Source organism: Rhinatrema bivittatum, chromosome 2 (assembly GCF_901001135.1).
Source record: "Rhinatrema bivittatum chromosome 2, aRhiBiv1.1, whole genome shotgun sequence".
NCBI classification, from domain to species: domain Eukaryota; kingdom Metazoa; phylum Chordata; class Amphibia; order Gymnophiona; family Rhinatrematidae; genus Rhinatrema; species Rhinatrema bivittatum.
Genome location: NC_042616.1, coordinates 720,184,614 through 720,207,160, shown reverse-complemented (window position 1 = coordinate 720,207,160; position 22,547 = coordinate 720,184,614). Strand labels below are relative to the sequence as shown.

At 44.2% G+C, this 22,547-nt stretch overlaps 1 protein-coding gene across 3 annotated transcripts in view; it reads left to right on the top strand.

The window, feature by feature from the left end:
- Positions 1-22,547, top strand: part of RGS22 (regulator of G protein signaling 22) — a 915,000-nt gene that overhangs the window by 34,689 nt on the left and 857,764 nt on the right. For all 3 annotated transcript variants that reach the window (XM_029591789.1, XM_029591788.1, XM_029591791.1), the window contains exon 3: positions 19,325-19,387. In XM_029591789.1, coding sequence (XP_029447649.1) covers positions 19,325-19,387 — 63 coding nt within the window. The remainder of the gene's footprint in view (positions 1-19,324; positions 19,388-22,547) is intronic.

The following is a 22,547-nucleotide window of genomic DNA, read 5'->3' as shown; positions in this document are numbered from 1 at the left end:
TCCTGCTTCCCCAGGGAAAAAATGCTGGGGCAACATTTCGAGGTGAGCTTGAATGTTCTTTTTAAGCAAGCGTGTAGTGTCCAAACAATTAGCACTGTTTCTTTATCTTTAGGCCACATTTTCTTGGTCTCTGAATACATCTCTTGGTATTTGCTTATTTATTGATTTATTTATTTAACAGTTTTTCTAGCCCACGATTTCTCAGTTTGTCCAGTGTGAGTTATGATAAAACATTAATAAAATTCAATACATACAAAATAATACATAAAACAATATAATAATTATAAAAACAAATTACATATAAGCATCCCTAAAAAATAATGCTTTTAATTTCTTTCTAAAAAACTCTAATATCAGGTTCCCTTCATAATTCTTCAGGCTTAGAATTTCATAAAATAGGAGCTGCATGGGAATAAGCCTGGGTGCACATAACTTGTAATCTATAATTCTTTAGTGAAGGAACCATAAGTAGGATCTCAACATCTTAGATGGTACATATTCCTTTATTACTTTCTCTAAAGCACAAGGCTGAGCAACAAACAATAATTTATGGACAATAACTAACATTTTGAACTAACATCTTAATTGAATTAGTAGCCAATGCAGATCCTTCATTGCAAGAGTTATGGGGTAGATTTTAAAACCCCTGCGCCAGCGTGCCTATTTTGCATAGGCCACCGGCACGTGCAAAGCCCCGGGATGCCCGTAAGTCCCGGGGCTTCGTAAAAGGGGCAGGAGGGGCGGGTCTGGGGGCAGTCCGGGGCGGGTCCAGGGGCGTGGTGACGGTTTGGGGGCGGGCCGGGAGGGCGGTCCCGAGTCCCCCGGCACTACGGCCTGTGCCGGGGGATGCCGGGGCAGCGCGTGCAAGTTACACCTGCTTCAAGCAGGCGTAACTTGCCCAACAAAGGTAGGGGGGGATTTAGGTAGGGCTGGGGATGGGGTAAATAGGGGAAGGGAGGGGAAGGTGGGGGGACGCGGAAGGAAAGTTCCCTCCGAGGCCGCTCCGATTTCGGCACGGCCTCGGAGGGAACGGAGGCAGGATGCACGGCTTGGCGCACGCAGGCTGCTGATTTTGCGCAGCCTTGCGCACGCCAACCCCGGATTTTATAAGATACGCGCGGCTATGCGCGCGTATCTTATAAAATCTGGTGTACTTTTGTTCGCGCACGCATATGTTTTGAAGATCTACCTCTATATGTTCCTTATTCCCTATTCGCAACAAAATTCATGCTGCTGCATGTTGTAAAACCTGAAGTGCCTTTATTTGAGTTAAAGGCAATCCTACATATAACCTATTACAGTAATAAAGTTAGCCAAACGGTACAGTTTGTAATACAGATCGAAACATTTCAGTAGGAAGTATCCGCTTGAGTGGCCTAAAAACCTTCAATTTGAAAAAAAAACAACATTCTTACATAGAAAGTTAGAAACATAGAAATGATGGCAGAAAAGAATCAATGGTCCATTCAGTCTGCTCAGCAAGCTTCCCATGGTAGTATCTCCATGCAGATAACCCCCAGTCAATCAGTACTGCTTGACGTGCTTTGCTTATGGACTTGGCCTTCATTTCATTTCATTTTTTCATTTATTAAAATTTATTGATCGCTTACCACAGAGAGGCCTATGCGATTTATAGCATTAACATACATAATGAAAACAAAATAATAAATACAATACCACACAAATTACATGTATTTCACAGAAACAGAAATAACCAAACTCATATAAACAAAATAAATAGTCAATCACCCAAAATATGTAACAGAATCCTCACATCTGTAAAGGTATTTATTCTGCTGGCAGCACTCTAGAATATGTTGGATGCACGATGGCGAAGGTGCTCTTTCAATAACTGTCTGAACTTTTTTGCATCCTCCAAAGACCTGAGCTCAAATGGAATAAGATTCCATTGTGTTGGTGCAGCAATGGAAAAAGAGGTCTCACGAGTACTATATAAGTGAGCGTGTTGAACAGAAGGAACTTCTAGCAAATTCAGTTGAGAAGAACGTAAACATCTTAATGGTTTATAAATGCGTAGAAGAGCATTTAGCCAGTAAAAGGAATCTTAGAAGCAGTTCTGTGTTTGTTTGTTTGTTTTTTTTTTCCTTAATGTCTGCGCATCAGTATTGCAGACTGTAAAAAAGTCATGGCTCATGTTGGTTGTCCCTGAATTTAAATTCTTTTTCCCTCCACCCCTCTCCTTTGAAGCAGAGAGCGATTTTGCAGTTGCATCAAAAACATCAAGACTTATTTGTTAAGGGTAATAATAATAATGTCTTCTGTTAAGGATAGTAACTGCTGCTCTGTTCAGGTTACTTCCATGCTTATCAGTTTCCCAAACTGTAAAAATCGGCAGGCAAAACAACTGCGGTTTCATAGTTAATCCAGAATCCAATGTTATGCCCAAATTCTGTACTTTAAAATGTATTGGAATACATTATCTGTAATCTAAAAATTGTGCTATTTCCCGCTTTGCATTGCGGCCTATCCATAATATGGTGGTCTTTGCTACGTTAAGGATCAGATCATTAGATACTAACCTATTGTTAATAGTACCCATATAGGACTGAAGTAATACTTCTGGAATAGCTTCATTCTTTCCACAAGGAATAAAAAACTGTACCTCAGTATATATAAAATACTTCAGCCTTAAAGAATTAAAAATTATGCAACGTGGCTGCAAATAAATTTTAAATAAAACTGGGGACATGGAGAACCCCTGTGGAACCTCATGTAAAATAGTTTTCCATTCAGAGCATATCCCTTTATTTCCACACACTGTTTCCTTTCCTGAAGAAAAGATAGAAACCATTGGAAGATGATTCTTCCTAAACCTATCTCTGCTAAACGTGCTATGAGCTTCGCATGATTAATAGTATCAAATGCAGATGTAATATCCAATTGTACCACGAATCCAGAATAACCTCAATCTAATTCACCATAAAACATGTCTTGCAGAAGGTCTCCATTCTGTGGTTTCTCCTAAACTAGGGTGACCAACTGCCCGGTTTTGGACCAGACAGCCCGGTTTTGCAGCCTCTTGTACAGTGTCCAGTTACAAACAGTAACCGGATACTTAAAACACGGTCAAGCAAAGAGTGAAGATATTTGCAGCTGAAGATGAGGGAGGCCTCAGTGGGCTGCAAACAGAACCCATCCTGTTCGTGGTTGAAAATGGAGGAGGCCCCTGTGGGCTGTGAGCAGAATGCCGCGAAGTGGAAGGAGGACCCAGTGGGCTGTGAGCTGTGCCCATCCCGCTCTTGACTGAAGATGAGGAAGGCACCGGTGGGCTGAATCTGAGGAGTAGTAAACAGCTAATGCCCTCGACGTGGCCTGTGAGTGTGTGTGCGTGCACTGAATAACAGGCACAATGACAGGAGTGTGTGTGTGTGATTTAGAGCCTTTGTACCTGAGTGAGGATGTGTATTTGTGTGTGTGTAAGAGAACCAATGTGAAGGGGTGTGTTTGAGTGAGAGAGAGAGAGCCTATGTGCACGGGTATATGAGTGTGCAAGAGAGAGAAGGAGCCTGTGTGAGTGTGTTTGCCAGAAAGAGATGGAACCTATCTGAGAGTGCATGTGTGTGTGCGCGAGAGAGAGGGAGCCTGTGTAAGGGTGTGTGTTTGAGAGAAGGACAGAGGGAGCCTTTGAAGGCTAGGGTGACCAACTGTGATAGAGCAAGCCTGTGTGTCAGTGCATCCATTGAGAGAGAGGGAATGTGTGTATGAGAGAATAAACGTGTATGTATATGGGAGAAGAAAGTTTGTGCATCCCCCTCGCCTCTCTCCACTCCCCAGTAATCCATGACAATCTCAGAATGATTGAAAATCAAAAGCTCCCAGGTAGAGAGTGTTGGAGGTTTTTAAATCCTTAACTATTGGGTATGGTTATTATAGAAACATAGAAATACAGAAATGATGGCAGAAGAAGACCAATAGGCCCAACCAGTCTGCCCAGCAAGCTTTCACACTTATTTTCTCATACTTATCTGTTACTCTGACCACTGAGTTCAGGGATTCTAATTTCCTTCCACCCCTGCCATTGATGCAGAGAGCAGTGTTGGAGCTGTATCAAAGTGAAGTAAAAGGCTTAGGGCCAGATTTTCAAAGGGGTATGTGCGTAAGATACGCGCGTACCCCCCAAAAACCTGGCCCAAACACCCCCTGCGCGCGCCGAGCCTATGTTGCATAGGCTTCACGCGCGCGCAAAGCCCCGGGACGTGCGTAAGTCCCGGGGCTTTCCTGGGGGGGGGGGCGTGTCGCGATCAGCGCATCATCGGGGGGTGGGTCGGGGGGGGGCGTGATGCGGCCTGTGCGTCATCCTGGGGTGGCGCCGTGGGTGTGGTTTCGGCCCGGGGGCATTCCGGGGGCGTGGCTGCGGCCTCCGGACCAGCCCCCAGACCAGAACATGGCGCGCGGCAGCGGCCCGGTGTGCGCAAAGTTATGCCTGCCTTGCGCAGGCGTAACTTTCATGACAGAGGTAGGGGATGTTTAGATAGGGCCGGGAGGGTGGGTTAGGTAGGGGAAGGGAGGGGAAGGTGGGGGGAGGCAGAGGAAACGGAGGCAGGCTGCGCGGCTCGGCGCGCACAGGCTGCCGATTTTGGGCAGCCTTGCGCGCGCCGACCCCGGATTTTAATGGATACGCGTGGCTACGCGCGTATCTATTGAAATCCTGCGTACTTTTGTTCGCGCCTGGTGCGCGAATAAAAGTATGCATTTGCGCAAGTTTATGAAATCTACCCCATAATGTTTGAGGGTAATAACGTCGTATCGAGCAAGTTACCCCAATGTTTGTATACTCATACTGCTCAGATCAATACCTTGTTAGGTATTGGCTGGATGTAAATCCTATTTCTTCATTCCCCCTGCCGTTGAAGCAGTGAGCTGCACTGGATATGCATTCAAAATGAAGTATCGGGCTTAATTTGTTAGGGGTAGTAACCGCCGCAATAAGCAAGCTACTCCCATTCTTATTTGTTTACCCAAACTGTGCAATTCAGTCCTTTGTTATTGTCTGAATATAAATCCTCTTTTCTTCATTCCCCTGCCGTTGAAGCAGTGAGCTCCACTGGATATGCTTTCCAAGTGAAGTAACAGGCTTAAATTGGTTCGGGGTAGTAACCGTCACAACAAGCAAGTTACTCCCACGTTTATTTGTTTACCCATTCTGTGCTACCTTGTTGGTTGTTGCCTGAATGAAATCCTCTTCTCCACATTTCCTCTTGCCGTTGAAGCATAGAGCAATGTTGGAGTCTCATTAACCATGTGAATGTTTATTGAATAAGGGTATTAATCACCAGGTAGTAGCAGTCATTCCCGCAAGCCACCCCCATACCTCTTCTATTCATTCCCATCCTCCAGGCTTTATGGATCCACAGTGTTTATTCCTATAAGGCACCCCCATACCTCTTCTCTTCATTCCCATCCTCCAGGCTTTATAGTTTGCTTTTTTAAAATATTTTATTGGTGGTTGGAAATTTTATAAAGTTTTTAAGTTTAAATGAGCTTTTAAATATTAGAGGTTCTGTTCATCAGATGTTTTGAATTATTTACTCTATTTATTAATATGGTTTTACTATTACAATTGATGTTTTATACTTTTTGATCTATTAGCTATTTTATAAGAAATTGTGATGTTTTTGTTTTTCCATTATTGCCCTGCATGTAGAGTTGCATTTCCATTTCAGTTCTTGTCATATGTTTTTATTTATACTATGGTCTCTTTATTTTGTTTTTGGCAAGTGCCTGACTCTGCATGTGTGACTGAGGTGAGGTAGCTAGCATGTAGCTTCTGTGTAGGAATCTATTGCAACTTGGTTTCTTCTTTTTTCCATAATAGGAGGTGTATTGGTGTTTTAGGGTCGGGTGTAATGTTTGCAGTGTTGCCTTTTTATGAGTAAGGTTGTTACTGTTTGAGTGCTGGCAGTTCATCCTGTTTTTGTCTGGTAAGTTTACCATTTTATAATAATAATTTGATTTATTCATGGCTTTCTGAGGGCCAAGCCCACAAACAATGCATGTTACAATAGACCTGATACCATGAGATCAAGGTGGATGATCTGAAGTGTATGCAAATTAATGCAAATGAGGGGGAACAAACACGCTTCCTTGTGATTCCTCTCCCCCCCCCCCCCCCTCCCAGAGTACTCCAGTGTCCTGTCATGGTCTGTGGAAAAGTTGGCAACCCTATCCTGAATTCAAATTGTTCTTGTGCCATACATTTCTCTAAAACCTTGCCTAATGTTGGGAGGTTTGATATTGGCTTGTAATTTGAAGCAACATCTGCTGACAAATGGTTTGGTTTTTTTTAACTGGCTGAATTATCACTATTTTTTAGTTGACCAGGGACAATGACCTCCAGTAGGGATTTATTAACTATTCACTGTATTACAGTATAAGTCATCTCAGTTAGACCTTTAATAAGAGCAAATGGACGAGGGTCTAAACTATAGTAAGTAGATTTTAGCTTCCTAATACATAATGATAATTCCACCAATGTAAATTCCTGGAAGCTGCACTAGCTACTTCCCTCTGTCTTCCTATCTTAAGAATGTAACCCATTCTTCCGTTATCCCTAAGTAGGATGTAAATTTTATTCACCATATCCTGAAAATAATTAGCAAAATCCTTGCTAATTTAAGTAGGGAGTCCCATCATCAGTGGGGGTGGGGAAGCCAAGCACAGGTACAAGCAGAGAATCAAGGCAGTAAGTAGCAGGACAGAGTAACAAATACCGGATGACAAGAGCAGATTCAAACCTGTTAAAAATAAGGCCAGGAGACTGGTGAGCAGTTTGCAGTTTTTGTTTGCTGGGGAAGCAGCTCACTATCCCCCTACAGAGAGAGCTGAGCACATACATCATCTCTGGGAGTCCGTGTGTTCCCCCGTCCCCCCCTTCTATAACATAGAGGGAGTGAGAGAGATCTGTGAGGCTGGTGAGGACTTTGCAGCTGTGTGTTTGCTGGGGAAGCAATCTATCATTCCCAGGCAGAGAGAGCTGAGCCCCTGAGGTCATCTCTAGGCCTGTCCCTTTTGGCTTTAATTTTTCTCATTCTTCGTTTCCCTCCACCCCTTAATCTTCATGGGAAGAAAACAGAAATATAAAACTTCCTTTACACCAGTGATTTCAACCCTAGCAACAGAACCTATGGAGGGCTTGGTCCACCATCCAGGAGATAACATATCTGGTGATATGATTGAGTGCTCTGCAATATCTTTGAGTCCAAGACAATGGACTCCTCTCTCTCCAAGTCAGGTATTTGTCCTTCACTTCACCACACACAGAACCACGTGGAGTAAGCCGTCAAGTGGAAATTACCCCTGTGCCCCTTCCTGTAGTGCTACCGCCAGCGACACAGGGTTTGAACGCAGATGATGTAGCTGCCAATTCTTCTAACATTTCCCTACAGGATATTTGGCAAGTAGTATTTCAGACTGAGAGCACCTTGGTCTGAACTGTGTTCCAACTATGAGTTTTCTCTGCAGGAGTATCATCTACATTGACTGAATTTGAGAGAATTTGAGGGATACAACTACAATCTAGTAACTTGAAAGAACAAGTCGCAGTGCTGCATGCCTCTCAGGCTTCTAGTATTAAAAATAATCTGCGTTTACATAATAGGCAGGAGTCCCTAGAAAATAGTATATGTGCTAATAACTTAAGGTTTTTAAATTTTCCCAAAACCAGGCTTTTTTCTTCTTTCTGAACTTTAAAAAAAAAAAATATGAGGTCTTACAGATTACTAGAGATCAAGTGATTTCCCTTTCTAAGTGTTATCTACCATAGTTTAAAGCTACGCTATATTATAGAGAGAAGAGGAAGCAGAACTATATGTCTCTGTAAACAGTGGTGATGTATTTCTGGGTTTTTACAATCATCTAATGATAATATTTCAACAAGGGCTACTTTGCTTGTTTCTTTTCTTACTGAACCAGATAAAGACCTGGTTATACGCCAGTATTTTAAATATAAACATGAGTTATTTTGTGGCCAAAAGCTACACATTTTTTCCTGATGTTTCAAAACCTACACAAGTGAGGAGGAAAGTTTTTTTTTTTCTTTTCTTCAAATGAAACAATGTGTACTGGATATTGGGGGCACGTTTTACCTAAAGTTTCCATGTAAGTGTTTGCTAACATATCATGGTAACAATTTTTTTTTTTTAATGATCCCTCTCACTTGGAGTGTTTCTTCTTAGATAAAACTCCTGATTAGGACTAGATGGGAAGGGAGGGACAAGATGTCATAATAAATGTTAGTTAATTTTGCACAGTTCAGATTCCTCTATCTATCCTCCTTGATGTGGACTTGAAAGGGATTACAGATAATTTATCTTTTTTTGATTGCTGTGGATTTATATTGTTGTATTTTACTTTTTTTCTTCATTTTTGATTTATGTAATAATCAAAACTTTAATAAATATATAATTGAAAAAAATAATACTAAAAGCAGTTCTGAGTCAGGTACGGAATACAACGAGTGAGGTTATCAAATTTGCGGACGATAGAAAATTATTCAGAGTAGTTGAATCATTACAGGAGGACCTTGCTAGACTGGAAGATTGGGCATCCAAATGGGAGATGAAGTTTAATGTGGACAAGTGCAAGGTGTTGCACATAGGGAAAAATAACTCTTGCTGTAGTTACACGGTTAGGTTCCATATTAGGAACTACTACCCAGGAAAAAGATCTAGGCATCATAGTGGATAATACTTTAAAATTGTCGGAATGTTAGGAATTATTAGGAAGGGAATGGTTAATAAAACAGAAAATGTCATAATGCCTCTATATCGCTCCATGGTGAGAGTGCACCTTGAATTCTGTGTACAATTCTGATCGCCGCATCTCAAAAAAGATATAGTTGCGATGGAGAAGTTACAAAGAAGGGCAACCAAAATAATAAAGGGGATGGAACAGCTCCCCTATGAGGAAAGGCTGAAGAGGTTAGGGCTGTTCAGCTTGGAGAAGAGACGGCTGAGGGGGGATATGATAGAGGTCTTTAAGATCATGAGAGGTCTTGAATGAGTAGATGTGAATCGGTTATTTAAACTTTCGGATAATAGAAGGGCTAGGGGGCATTCCATGAAATTAGCAAGTAGCACATTTAAGACTAATTGGAGAAAATTCTTTTTCACTCAATGCAAAATTAAGCTCTGGAATTTGTAGCCAGAGGATGTGGTTAGTGCAGTTAGTGTAGCTGGGTTCAAAAAATGTTTGGATAGGTTCTTGGAGGAGAAGTCCATTAACTGCTATTAATCAAGTTTACTTAGGGAATAGCCACAGCTATTAATTCATCAGTAGCATGGGATCTTCTTGGTGTTTGGGTAATTGCCCCATTCTTGTGGCCTGGTTTGGCCTCTGTTGGAAACAGGATGCTGGGCTTGATGGACCCTTGGTCTGACCCAGCATGGCAATTTCTTATGTTCTTAAGTAGGCAGAGGAGCATCCAGAAGTGACACAGTGCTTCGGGAGTGCTAGGAAGCGGTCCCAAATCCGGGGAGGTAGTGTGCCCTTGGACCAAGGCGTGACCGCAGAGGGGCTCCGGGGAAGCACCAAGGCAGGCAAGACATGTTCAAGCACGGGTAGACAGGCTGAAGACCAGGGACCCTGGCCTCTGCTGAACCTGAGCGCATCAAAAGAAACCCAACAACGCAATGCTGGTCTCTGGAGTAGTCCTCGGGCCACTCGATAGCCCTTTCGGACCTGCCGCTTGGTACAGTAGATGCGACAGGACGGACAGAGGGTGAGGGCAGAAACAAGAAGATTCAGATGAAGTCACAGGATATTCGGAGAACTCAGACAAGGACTCAGGATACTCAGAGGACTCGGACAAGGGCTCAGGATACTCAGAAGACTCAGAGGTTTCAGGCAAGGTTCAGAATTATGGAGAAAGTACTGAGTGAGTGCTGCATCGCTGTGCACCCTATACAGCCACTCCTGGCTGGTTGCGGACCACGCCATGGGCGAAGCAGACTCTGGCAAAGTCTTTAGGCATGAATGGAAGCAGGCACCAGGAATTCCGAAGACCAGGACAGGATTCAGGATACAGGATATGAGACTCAGGATACTCGGAACTAGGCATTTAAAACAAAGGTCTTCCGGAGGCTAGCACTGCTGACTGAAGAAGGCAAAGCACTACCTCTGGACACGGAATATCAGGACATCTGGAGAACTGGATATCTGGAATGTAAGGACATCTAGACCTCGGACCCCCAGGACACTCAGTCAAGAGCAGCAAGGAGGCACCAAGAGACATAACATCTGGACATGAGAACATCTGGAGAACAGGATATCTGGAACATCAGGAACATCACGGCAATGATGTTCCAGGAACCGATGAGACGGAGACACAGGATCCAATGAGAGACCAGGACATGGAACCATGGACGAAGACAGGGAATTCCCATGAAGAACAGAGTGCCTAGGAGAAGCTGAAAAGATGAGAAGCTCAGGAGTGGAATGGCTCCTTGCAAAGGCAACAAAGAACTGACGAAGGGTCCTTCACATAGGGCTGAAGAGGAACACCCAAGATGACATCATCAGGACAGGCCACTGGACTACTCCCACCGCGAGTCCTTTAAGAAGGCAGAAGAGGTGCGGCCTCGCGTCTAGGGCAGGACCCTGGAGAGCGGTGTCCATGCCGCGAAGAGGAGCAGAAATGGCACTAGGCCGCAGGACCAGCCCCAGCGTTAGCGGTGGCTTCCAGGCTGCAGAAAGGAGGTTGGGGGCAGCTCCAAACAGCGGCAAAGGAAGCTGGCGTTGGCAGCCTCTGAGCCTCCAGGCAGGACAACATCAGCGGCTTCCTGGCCTCAAAGGTGGAACAGCGACGACTCCAGGCCGCGTGGAAGAACGGCTGCACAGCCCGCCATGCAGGAGAAAGACAAGGATGGCCTCCAGGCTACACAGTGGTGGCTCTGCCCGCCACGGAGCGCAAACAGCGGTCACAAGCCGCGAGGTGGCGTCAGGAGAGGCATCGGAGGTGAGAGGCTGCTTGAGGCCCTAGCCGCGAGCAGAATCGTAACACACAGCAGCAGAATCTCAGCTGATATAGCCCTCTGGTACTCATTCATTTTCTCTCTCTTCATACATAGTACAGAATAGTCGCTTAATACTGACACTTCTATTAGTAATGTTGTTTTTCTTAGGGGCAGGTTATCCCTGACCACAGACAGAAAGTCCGTAGTGGTTTTCTGACATCAAGTATTTTATTGGTAGGTTTGGGAATGAATAATTCTAATCTATGATTTATGCAAAGAATGTACGTAAGAAAGGATGGCATTAACTGTATATATAAAGTAATAAATTGGCATGGGATGGAGCTGGGGCGGAGTTTGGTTGGCCCCTCCACAACCAAAAAGGCATTCCGCTGCCCCTGATTCCGAGTTATTGAATCACAAGCTGATTGTGAGAAATTGCAGGAGGTCCTTGCTAGACTTGGACATCCAAATGGCAGATGAAATTTAATGTGTCAAGTGCAAAGTGATACACATTGGGAAAAGTAACCCACACTGTAGTTACAAAATTTTAGCTTCCATATTAGGAGGTACAACCCAGGAAAAAGATCTGGGTGCCCTCATTGAAAATACTTTGAAATCCTTGGTCCAGCAGCAGTCAAAAATGCAAACAGAATGTTAGGAATTATTACGAAAGGAATGGAGAATAAAACAGAAAATATCATAATACCTTTGTATCTTTCTATGCTGAGACTGCATCTTGAATACTGTGTACAGTTCTGGTTGCTATATCTCCAAAAAGTTATAGTTGAACTGGAAAAGGTACAGAGAAGGGTGACCAAAATGATAAAGGGGATGGAACTGCTCCCCTATGAGGAAAAGCTAAAGAGGTTAGAGCTGTTTATCTTGGAGAAGATACAGCTGAGGAGGTGATATGAGAGATCTATAAAATTATGAGTGGAATAGAATGGGTTATTTACTCTTTGAAAAATTAAAAAAATCAGGGGATTCTCCATGAAGTTAGTAAGTAGCACATTTATAACAAACCTGAGAAAATTATTTTTCGCTCAGCACACTGTTAAGCTCTGGAATTCATTCCTGGAGGATATGGTAAAGGTAGCATAACTGAGTTAAAAAAAAAGGTTTGGATACATTTCTGGAAGAGAAACCATAAACAGTTATTAACCAAATAAATTTCAGGCCATTAGCAATTGGGATCTATGTACTGTTTGGGACCCTGCTAGATACTTGTGATCTGGATTGGCCATTGTTGTAAACAGGAAACTGGGATAGATGGACACTCAGTCTGACACAGTAAGGCAATTCTTATATTCTTTTATTTTATTTTATTTATTGAAGGCTTTTATATACCGATTTTCTTGATACAAATCAAATCAACTCGGTTTACATAGAACTAGGCAGTAACAATAAATAACTATAAATAACCAATCAACAAGAGACAATTTAGAGAGCATGAAAGTTACATTATAACAAGGAAGCCTTAACTGGGAGTGGGAAATAAAGAGGGTGAATGAAAAAATTAGGTACTATATACATATACTATATACATGGGAGGGAGGCAAGCCAACCTCTTAATAGTTAGTAAGCGTGGTTTGGTGATTGTTTATTTACATAGATGAGAGAGGAACAGTTCTAAATCAGTCTGTGGAACTTGTAGTGAGGAAGGCTTGGCTGAACAGCCATGTCTTTAGTTTCTTTTTAAAAGTTAGTAGGCAGGTTTCTTGTCTGAGGTCCGGAGGCATGGCGTTCCAGATGGATGGGCCTGCAGTAGAGAATGACCGGTCTCTAATGTTTGAGTGTTGCACTGCTTTGATTGGAGGGACATGTAAGGATCCTTTATAGGCGTCCCTTAAGGGTCTGGTCTTCGAGTGTAATTTGAGGGGGTGAAGTAGATCCAGAGGGGTCTGATGGTGGATATTTTTATGGATGATTGTGAGTGATTTATGAAGAATCCTGAAGCTTACTGGGAGCCAGTGAAGATCTTTTAGAATGGGAGAGATATGCTCTCTCCTATTGGTGTTCGTCAACATTCTCGCCGCTGCATTTTGGAGCAACTGGAGAGGTTTTATGGTCGAGGCTGGTAGACCTAGTAAAATGGAATTGCAATAGTTGATCTTGGAGAACAGAATGGCTTGGAGGATGGATCTGAAATCGTAATGGAATAGGAGGGGTTTGAGTTTTTTGAGTATCTGTAGCTTGTAGAAGCACTCCTTTGTAATGTGTTTTATAAAATGCTTTAGGTTCAAGTGACTGTCAATTAAGACTCCAAGATCTCTGGCGTGGGATATTTGTATGTTAGCTTGCGGTTGGTGAAGGAAGGGTCTGCTTTCTGGAGTGATTAGCAGAAGTTCTGTCTTGGAAGTATTGAGTACCAGATTGAGGCTTGAAAGGAGATTGTTGATCGTTTGCAGATGGGAGTTCCATGATCTGAAAGTAGCGTCTAGCGAGTTGGATATAGGGAGTAAAATTTGAACATCATCTGCGTATATGTAGAATTTAAGTTTGAGATTTGCAAGTAAGTGGCAGAGAGGGAGTATGTATATGTTAAACAAAGTGGGCGATAAGGAGGAGCCCTGGGGGACCCCGAATGGTGCATTTGTGAGAGAGGATTCCGTGTTTTTGATTTCTACCTTATAGCCTCTGTTACTGAGGAAGGAGTCGAACCATCTTAGAGCTGAGCCTGCAATTCCTATGCCTGAAAGCCGATTTAGAAGAATTTTGTGATTCACAGTATCGAAAGCTGCGGAGATGTTGAGAAGAGCTAAGAGGAAAGATTGTCCTTTATCGAAGCCAATGTGGACTTGATCGAGGAGTGAAGTGAGGAGGGTTTCAGTATTGTGTTCTTTACAGAACCCATGTTGTGATGAGTGTAGAATATTGTGGTCTTCCAGGTAATTTGAAAGTTGCTTATTTACGATTTTCTCCATGATCTTAGCTACGAAGGGGAGATTTGATATGGGGCGGTAATTGTTTAGGTCATCCGGGTCCAGGTTGGATTTTTTGAGTATAGGTTTGAGGGTGGCCAGTTTGAGGGCATCCGGGTATGTTCCTTGTGTAAGAGAGCAATTGATGATATCAGTTAGATATTTGGAGATGTATTGTGGTATGAGAATCAGAGATTTGGAAGGTATTTGGTCAAGAGGGTGTGTTGAAGGTTTCATACTTTTTATCAGGGTTTCTACTTCTATGGTGTGGGTAGGCTCAAAGATTTGCAGTTTTATGTCTGAGTTCGGTAAGTGGATAGTATCCGGAAGTAGTGGATTTGGACTGGTAGGTAATCTGGTCAGGGTGTTGGAGATTTTATTTTGAAAGAATAAGGCCAGGTCATTGGCCTTCGATTGGGCTGTATCATCAGGGATTGTAGGTGGAGCAGTTTTGGTAAGCTCTGATACGTACGAGAAAAGGGCCTTCGCATCGTACATCATATCGTGGATACGGTGGGCATAGAAATCTCTTTTTGTTTTAAGTGTTGCCGTTCTATACTAGTGGAGAGCAGTTTTGTATGCGGTTAGAGAGAGAGGATTGGGATTCTTCCTCCATTCTTTTTCTTTCCGTCTTAGGTTTTGCTTCTGGGTGCGGAGTTCATTTGAGAACCATGGCTGTTTGTTTTTTTGAGAAGGATTTATATCTTTTTTTGACAGTGGACATAAGTTGTTGGCTATCATTTAAGTAATATTTTGCCATGATAAAATAGCAGAATTGGGATTGGATAAATCCAGGTTGGAAAGTTCTTTCATCAGGGAATTGCCAAATTCTTATGTAAAACATCTTTGGATATTGCTTGGATCTGGGCTTTGATGTTAAGTTGAGAGTCCAGCATAAAGCCTAGGCTTTAGACTTGGGAGCTCAGGGTTAGGTCAGTTCCATTGAGGATCACTTCTGGGAAGGGCTGTGTAAAGGGGTATATAGAAGAAAACCCCAAAGCACCTTAAAGAACCAGATCCAGAGATCTGGCCCGGCCCACCTTAAGCCTTAGACAGCAGAGAATCCTGATCCAGGCGGAGGTTTCTGGGAAGATGCATAACTAGCCAGGCCCTGGAGGGAACAGGAAGCCCAGGGGAGAAAAGGAAGCCTTGAGAAAGATAGTATTGCTGAACTGAAAGTTGTGATACTGCAAAGAATAGCAGAACTGCTTTTGTTTTCTTGTCACTAATAAAGAAGTTTATGAAAGATTTCTGCCAGAGTCCAGCCCTAAGACTGCTCACAGTGCCACATAAGGAAGCAGTGGGACTTCTGAACTAAAGCCTTGCACACACAGAGAAACCATGGCAAAAAAAGAGAAAGCGGGGACATTTTTTTCTTCCCATTACTTTCTCCTTTATTGGGCCTCTCTGAAGCAGCAGCCAAAAGTTTAATTTACAAAAGAAGGTTAGCTTCACCTGGAGACAGACACTTGTATCTATAGTGAGTCAGTGCTGAGCAGGTAGGTTTCAAAATTTTTTTTTCTATAAGGAGAAAGGGAGTTGTGTTTGAGTGTTCCAGAACAGGATAGACCTCTTCAGCAAACTTTTGTGGGGTCAGAGCTAGTGGGCTGGCATGGAGCAAACCATGCAGGTCCTCGCCAAGGGCAGAAGAAAACCTGGGGGATAGTCCACACTCTAACTGAGCAAGTGTCCTAGCAGCTGGCATTGGTGAGCAAGCAACAAATGGTACTGACCCAGCTGGCACAAGCAATGCAAACCACAGTGATGTAGGCACATCCTCCACTTCCTGTTCTGTTTAAGATGAAGGCAGGGAAGACCTGAATGTGTTTTTAAAACATTTTGAAAGAACTGCTTGCCTGACGGGCTGCCAGAGGCCAGTTGGACTACATACTTAGCAAACCTACTCACCGGAAAGAGTCAAGCGCCTTCCAAGTGGCCAATCTCAGTGGGAGAACTGACTGTTTTCTGGTCAAAATTGTCATCCTGGAAAGAGACCTATTAACAGCAGTTCTGAAGGAGTACCTTACAGGCAGGGGAAACCCCACAAAGCCTTTTCCATAAGCTTTAAGATGCCAGCTGGAAGTGGCTACAGCCTAGAAAAACATGAGCCTTGAGGTAGCCAATCATGTCATTTTGGAGCAGTTCCTGAATGGGTTGGACTAACTCATGCAAAATTGGGTGTTTTGACACCCAGGACTCAACCTGGAGAAATCCTTGGAAGCCACAGACATCTTTCATCAGGCTCATCTGATGCCAGAAATAGTGTGGAGACTGGAGAGAAACCAGCATATGCTCCCTACTATGGCAGTGAAAGCACAGGATCCCAACAACAATCTTCAGATCAGGATAACTGCCTCCATAGTTAAAGCACAGCCATTGTTTCTTTCAACTCTGGAAAGCGAGAACATTTGGCCAGAGACTGCTGATACCAAGGAACTGTGGCCATGGATGTCAACCTGGTAACTCAGCCAACACCAGAGTCTAATATGTGCATTGATAAAACAGGATCTTCAAAACAGGGATGTCCAAAGAGTCAGAGAAAAAAGAGAATCTCAGAAGAATCCACCTTCCTGACTAGCAGGGTCCATACATTTATTCCTTTTGCTCACTTTCTGTGGGAATGGACATGAAGAAGAGAATTGCCCCTATGACAAAGAAGAAAACAATGAATCCTTGATAGGAAAGGGTAAATTTAAAACTAAAGAAGCGTTGCAACCATGTTCCTTCTGTAAGATAGATGACCATGCTGATGAGGATTGTCTATGGCTGGAGGGCATAGAATGGGAGGGCAAGTTAGTGGAGCAGCACAAGGGAGAACATATCCACCCAGAGGAAGGGAGTGCCAAACCTTTTGTGGGCACTGTCGAAATCAAAGTGGAACAAATCCCACACACATGCTTCCATTGTGGTGCGAAAGAGCACCTTAGGAAGAACTGTCCTCAGTGAGAGAATGAAGAATAGGAGCAAGAAAGGGCAAATACTTTTTCAAAAATGCAAAATGTAACTTGGTAGATGGGCCATGTCGGGAACTTTCAGACTTTGTAATTTCAGTGGAGCCAAATGAGATAACCACCCAGGCCCTTGTAGATTCAGAATGTGGAAAGAACTTCATATGTAAGACTTTGCTCAGGGAGGGCGAATTAATTGCAAGAGGAAGGTGACACTCACCTGTGTAAATGGTGACCAGCAGTAGTAACCAACTAGTCGGGTTCTGCTGATGGCTCCGGCAGGGCAAACCATTATGGATATGGGAATACTTTCCAAGCTCCAATATTCAGTGGTTTTAGGGTGCGATTGTCCCCAGTTAAACTTGTGAGGTCATCTTATGGACAACTAAGCCAGGCCAGATGGCTTGTCAGCAAGAATCCAATGGCACTGTTGCCAAAGGGAATTGGGATATACCAGATAGGGGTGTGTATTCGTTTTCGACGTATTGGCAATCCACAACGTATATGTCCCTATTCGTTGTATTCATGGGGTTACGAAACATATGGCAAACCCCCACAAATACAACAAATCTAACGAATAAACCCCCCATCCTCCTGACCCCCCCCCAAGACTTACCAAAAGTCCCTGGTGGTCCAGCGGGGGTCCTGGAGCAATTTCCTGCACTCGGGCTGTCGGCTGCCGGTATTCAAAATGGCGCCGATAGCCTTTGCCCTCACTATGTCACAGGGGCTACTGGTGCCATTGGTCGGCCCCTGTCACAAGGTAGGAGCAATGGACGGCCAGCGCCATCTTGTGCTCCTATCATGTGACAGGGGCCGACCAATGTCACCAGTAGCCCCTGTGACATAGTAAGGGCAAAGGCTATCGGCGCCATTTTGAATACTGGCAGCCGTGGTGCCGATAGCTTTTGCCCTTACTATGTCACAGGGGCTGACCAATGGCACCGGTAGCCCCTGTGACATAGTGAGGGCAAAGGCTATTGGTGCCATTTTGAATACCGGCAGCCGACAGCCCGAGTGCAGGAGATCACGCCAGGACCCTCGCTTGACCACCAGGGACTTTTGGTAAGTCTTGGGGGGGGGGGGGGGTCAGGAGGGTGGGGGATTGTAGTTAATTAAATTTAAAGGGTTGGGGGTTTTTTTGGGAAACGAATACATACGTACCTAATGAAAGGATCGGGGTCCCCCGAGAACGGATGCAATGGATTTGGCTCCCCACGAATACGAATACCGAATGGGACGAATCCATCCTTGCTGCACATCCCTAATACCAGACACACAGTAAACAAAGTAAAATAACTTACTGAGAAAAACGAGGAACAACGGGCACTCCAGAAACCCTTGAGCACTTTCCCAAATGGGATGGAGAGCGGAAAACTTAGACAGGTTAAACAGACCTAGCATAGGGCTGGGAAGGACGAGAGGAACTGGGCTTTTCTTAGGAATATACCCATAGTAAGGGCAAGTGCTCAGCCTAAGAAGTTTGAGCGGAGGGGGAGGATATGTGAAGGAGTATACAGAAGAAAACCCCAAAGCAGATTGTCAAAAAGTTGTAGTAGTACTGCCTTTTCTATGAGCTTGCTAAGGTCAGGGAAGTTTGAGATTGGCTGGTAACTGTTTGGATCACTGGGATCCAGGTTCAGTTTCTTCTAGGTAGGTGTAATTATTGCTTTTTTTAGGCATGTCAGCCAGTGGAGCTGCCAGAACTTCTCTAAGTTTTCTTAAAACTCTCAAATGTATCCCATCTGACCCCATAGCATTATCTGCTTTACGTTTAGCTAGTTCCTTATGAGCACACTTTTCTGACAATTGTTTGAGGGTTATCTCATTTCTAATCTTATTTGCTTCCATTTTCTGTGGTCGTACTCCTGACCCTTTCTCAGTGAATACTAAACAGAATAATTTAATAAGCAATTCTGCTTTTTCCTCAACAGTATCTACATATTCCTTCCTTTCTCCTTGGAGTCTCTCAATGTCATGTTTGCAATTCCTCTTCACTAACGTATCTAAAAAAAAGTTTTACCCTCCTGTTTTACTGTTTTTTCTTCCATTTGCTCCTCACTCTCCTGACGGTTTTCCTATTTCCTTTTAGCTTTTTCAGATATCGTTGCCTGACTTCCTCTTTCTGCAGTCTCTTGTAGGTTATGAACACTAATCTTTTTTTCCTTACCTTTTTAGCTATTTCTTTAGAAAACCATAGCAGCCTCTTTCCCCCTCTCCTTTAGTTCAATACCTTTATAAATTCCCCTTCCATCTTGTGGCAGCTGGTGAAATCTTTTCCAACCCAAGTTTCCTTTACATCGCTTCTGTCTTCCAGTCTTTCCCAGCCTTCCCCTTCCCACCAACCAAATTCCTCTTTCAATTTTATCACTACAAACCAACAGATAAAGGGAATAAAACTGTGTACTGTTTTAAATAATATTTTGCATGATATGAAATGATATGATATTTATATGAAATGTTTGCTTTGTTATTTCTGCAGGAAGACCTTTTAGCGACAGATGACTTGCTTGTAGACTACTTTAACGAATTCTTGAGTCTTCCAGTACGTATATATTTTTGCCTTCAATTAATTTGTTAATGTAGATGCTACTGTTAATGGGGTGTAGATCAAGCACCTTTTATATTGTATTTGTAAATAAAAACCAAAAAATAATTTCAGTACCTTACACTTTACATTCACAGTATCCTTCCCATGTTAAAATGTTTTTTAGGGGAGCCATTGTTGCTTTTGCTTAGGGAAAAGTTGCAGCACGAGGCTGAGCCATTGCTAAGATTCCATTCAAGATTTGCTCTCTTGTGTTGATGCCTGGTAAAGAAAATACTACCCAGTGGTGCCAATAGTGTTGCTAGATTTTTGACCCAAGTAATGAACAAAATTCATGCAGCATCTTTTGCATACGTTTTGCTTACACAGTTTTTCTGTGGAATGTTTTCCCACTTAGAAGTTGTAGGAAATTAGAGCATATGGGAAAAGATGTTCTATTTTAAAATCATGCAAGAAAGTTATACTGATGTGCAGCTTTATAAGGGCCAGGGCCAGGAACTTCTCTAGACATGAGCACAGGGCTCTGCTCCAGGACACTATTGGCCAGTGCTCAATTCTCAGCTCCTTCCCTCCCAGGCAGTCTACCAAGAACAGAAGGGAGGAAGTGAGCCTGGAGCAGACAGAGCACAGAGCAGAGCAAAGAATAGCCGCTCTGCTTCCTAAGCTAGGTCTTCCTCTTCTGTCATTCAGAGCCAGGAAGGGAGGGCGGTGAAACTGGAACAGACAATACAGAACAAAAAAATAATTATCTGCTCCTGAATCCAGCCCCTCCCATTCTGACTGCAGAGAACAGGGGTGGCGTGGGGTCAGGTTGGAATTCAGTTTTTGTCTGCATATTTCTGTTTCTTTGAGGACAAGCAAGATGGCAATCCTCACACATAGGTGGCATCATCACATGGAGCCCAGCACAAAACTTTGACACAAAAGCTTCTAGAAGATTTGAGCATGCAGGTTATCTCTGTTTCTCACAGCTGCTGCAAACTTTTGCCCAGCCAATAAGCATCAGCATCAGAGGCATTGACACTGAGGGACCCAGGAGCTGCACTGACATCAGGGTGGTATTGATCCCCATCTTGTCTCTAGGCACCAGGAAGGAGTAAAAGGCATCGGAATTGGGTTGATGCACAATGCCAGGATAGGAGAAATTCTGGTGGCAGCCATGAATCCCTCCAAGCATTCCCATGGGGGGGGGGGGGGGGAGACTTTATCCTTACTATAGTTCCAGACTACAAGGGTCCAGGTGACCAATTTGCCTTTGGTGCCCAAACAGATATGATTTCTCCTCCTGCCTTCCAGTCTGTACTGGCACTTGCATTTTCAAGAGAAGCTGGACAGAAAGCTTCAGGAGGCCCTGGAGCATAGGAGCAGAGCATCAGTACAGGGGCAACAATATTGGTGTTGAGGAAGACAGATATACTATCCCTTCTGGTGCTGCCACACCGAGAAGCAACATTGGCTGCCACTGCACTAATGGGAATGGTCATCGGTGCACCCACGCATGGATACATCTTTTTAGTGCACCAGCAGAGGAAGTTTCCCTAACACCTAGAGGTTCTGGCTGTACTCCATAGTCCAGCGATTCTCAACCGGTGTGTTGCCAAGCACCGGCAGGTGTGTTGGGTGCTATCTGCAGCGGGCGGGGCAAAGATCAAAGTACTGGCGACCACCGGAGACCAGGCCGGCAGGGTGCGAAGACTGGAGCGCTGGCCACTGCCGGAGACCAGGCTGGTGGGGGCTGAAGATCGGAGTGCTGCTGCCGCTGGAGACCAGGCCGGCAGGGCCGAAAACTGGAGTGCTGCCGGAGATCAGGCCAGCGGGGGCCGAAGACTGGAGTGCTTCCACCACCGGAGACCTGGAAGATGGGGCAGAAGATTGGAGTGCTGCCACCGCTGGAGACCAGGTTCGCAAGGGCCAAAGATTGGAGCACTGCCGCCACCAGAGTCCAAGCCAGTGGGCCGAAGACTGGAGCACTGCCACCACCGGAGACTAGGCCCTGCAAGGGCTGAAGATTGGAGCGCTGCCACCGCTGGAGACCAGGCTGGTAAGGGCCGAAGATTGGAGCGCTGGCCGCTGCTGGAGACGAAGATCGGAGCGCTGCCACCGCCAGAGTCCAAGCCGGTGGGCCGAAGACTGGAGCGCTGCCGCCACCGGAGACTAGGCCCTGCAAGGGCTGAAGATCGGAGCGCTGGCCACCGCCGGAGACCAGGCCGGCGGGGCTCGAAGACTGAGCTGTTCGGATGGGGGCCAGTGCGTCTGTGTGTGTATGGTGTTTATTTGAAACGGGGAGGAGGGTGCTTGTGTGTGTGTCGTCTGTATTTGAAATGGGGAGGGTGTTTCGCATGTGTGTGGCATGTGTGTACGTGACAGAGGAGAGTGCTTCTGTGTGTGTGTGTGGTGTGTATATATGAGGGGGAGGGTGCTTATGAGTGAGTGTGTGTGTGTGTGCATGCGTGGTGTGTGTGTACACGACGGGGAAGCGTGCTTCTGTGTGTGTATGTGGTGTGTATATATGAGGGGGAGGGTGCTTCTGTGTGTGTGTGGTGTATATATGTTAAGTGGAGGGTGCTTCAGCTGAGACAGGACATCTTTAGGGACCCTAGAACTAGCACTTCTTTGAGGAGTAAGATAGGGATGGAAATTTTATTGACATAGCTTCAAGTAGTTCCTAAGCTGATCAAACATTTTATTGAGTAATTAATTTCTAGGATAGTGACTTGACTTCAAATCCAAATTTGAATGAGAAATGGAACAGAGATTTGGATATTCAACTAGATGACTCAGACTGACAGCTTATTTGGTGCTCTGTTTCTCAAATGTTGATTTGTAATAAGAACCAAGAATTAATGTACAAGCTATTACATTGCCCATATCACTATCCTGTTTATTTTACTAACTTTAGTAACTCAAGTTCTAGGTGCTGGAATCAGTGCAGAGTGGTAGGAATCTTTATACATACGTGGTGGGGGTGTGAAGAAACAGAAAATTTCTGGATGGAAATACACCATGTGCAATAGAAAGAATCATGGGTTAGTCAATTGTTCCTTCCCCTCAATTAAATAGATGGGAGGATCAGGACCTTTCAAAAAACGCTAAACAATTTTTTCCATATGTTTTCCATATGTTATATATGGGGAGGATAACATAGCATATTTTTGTA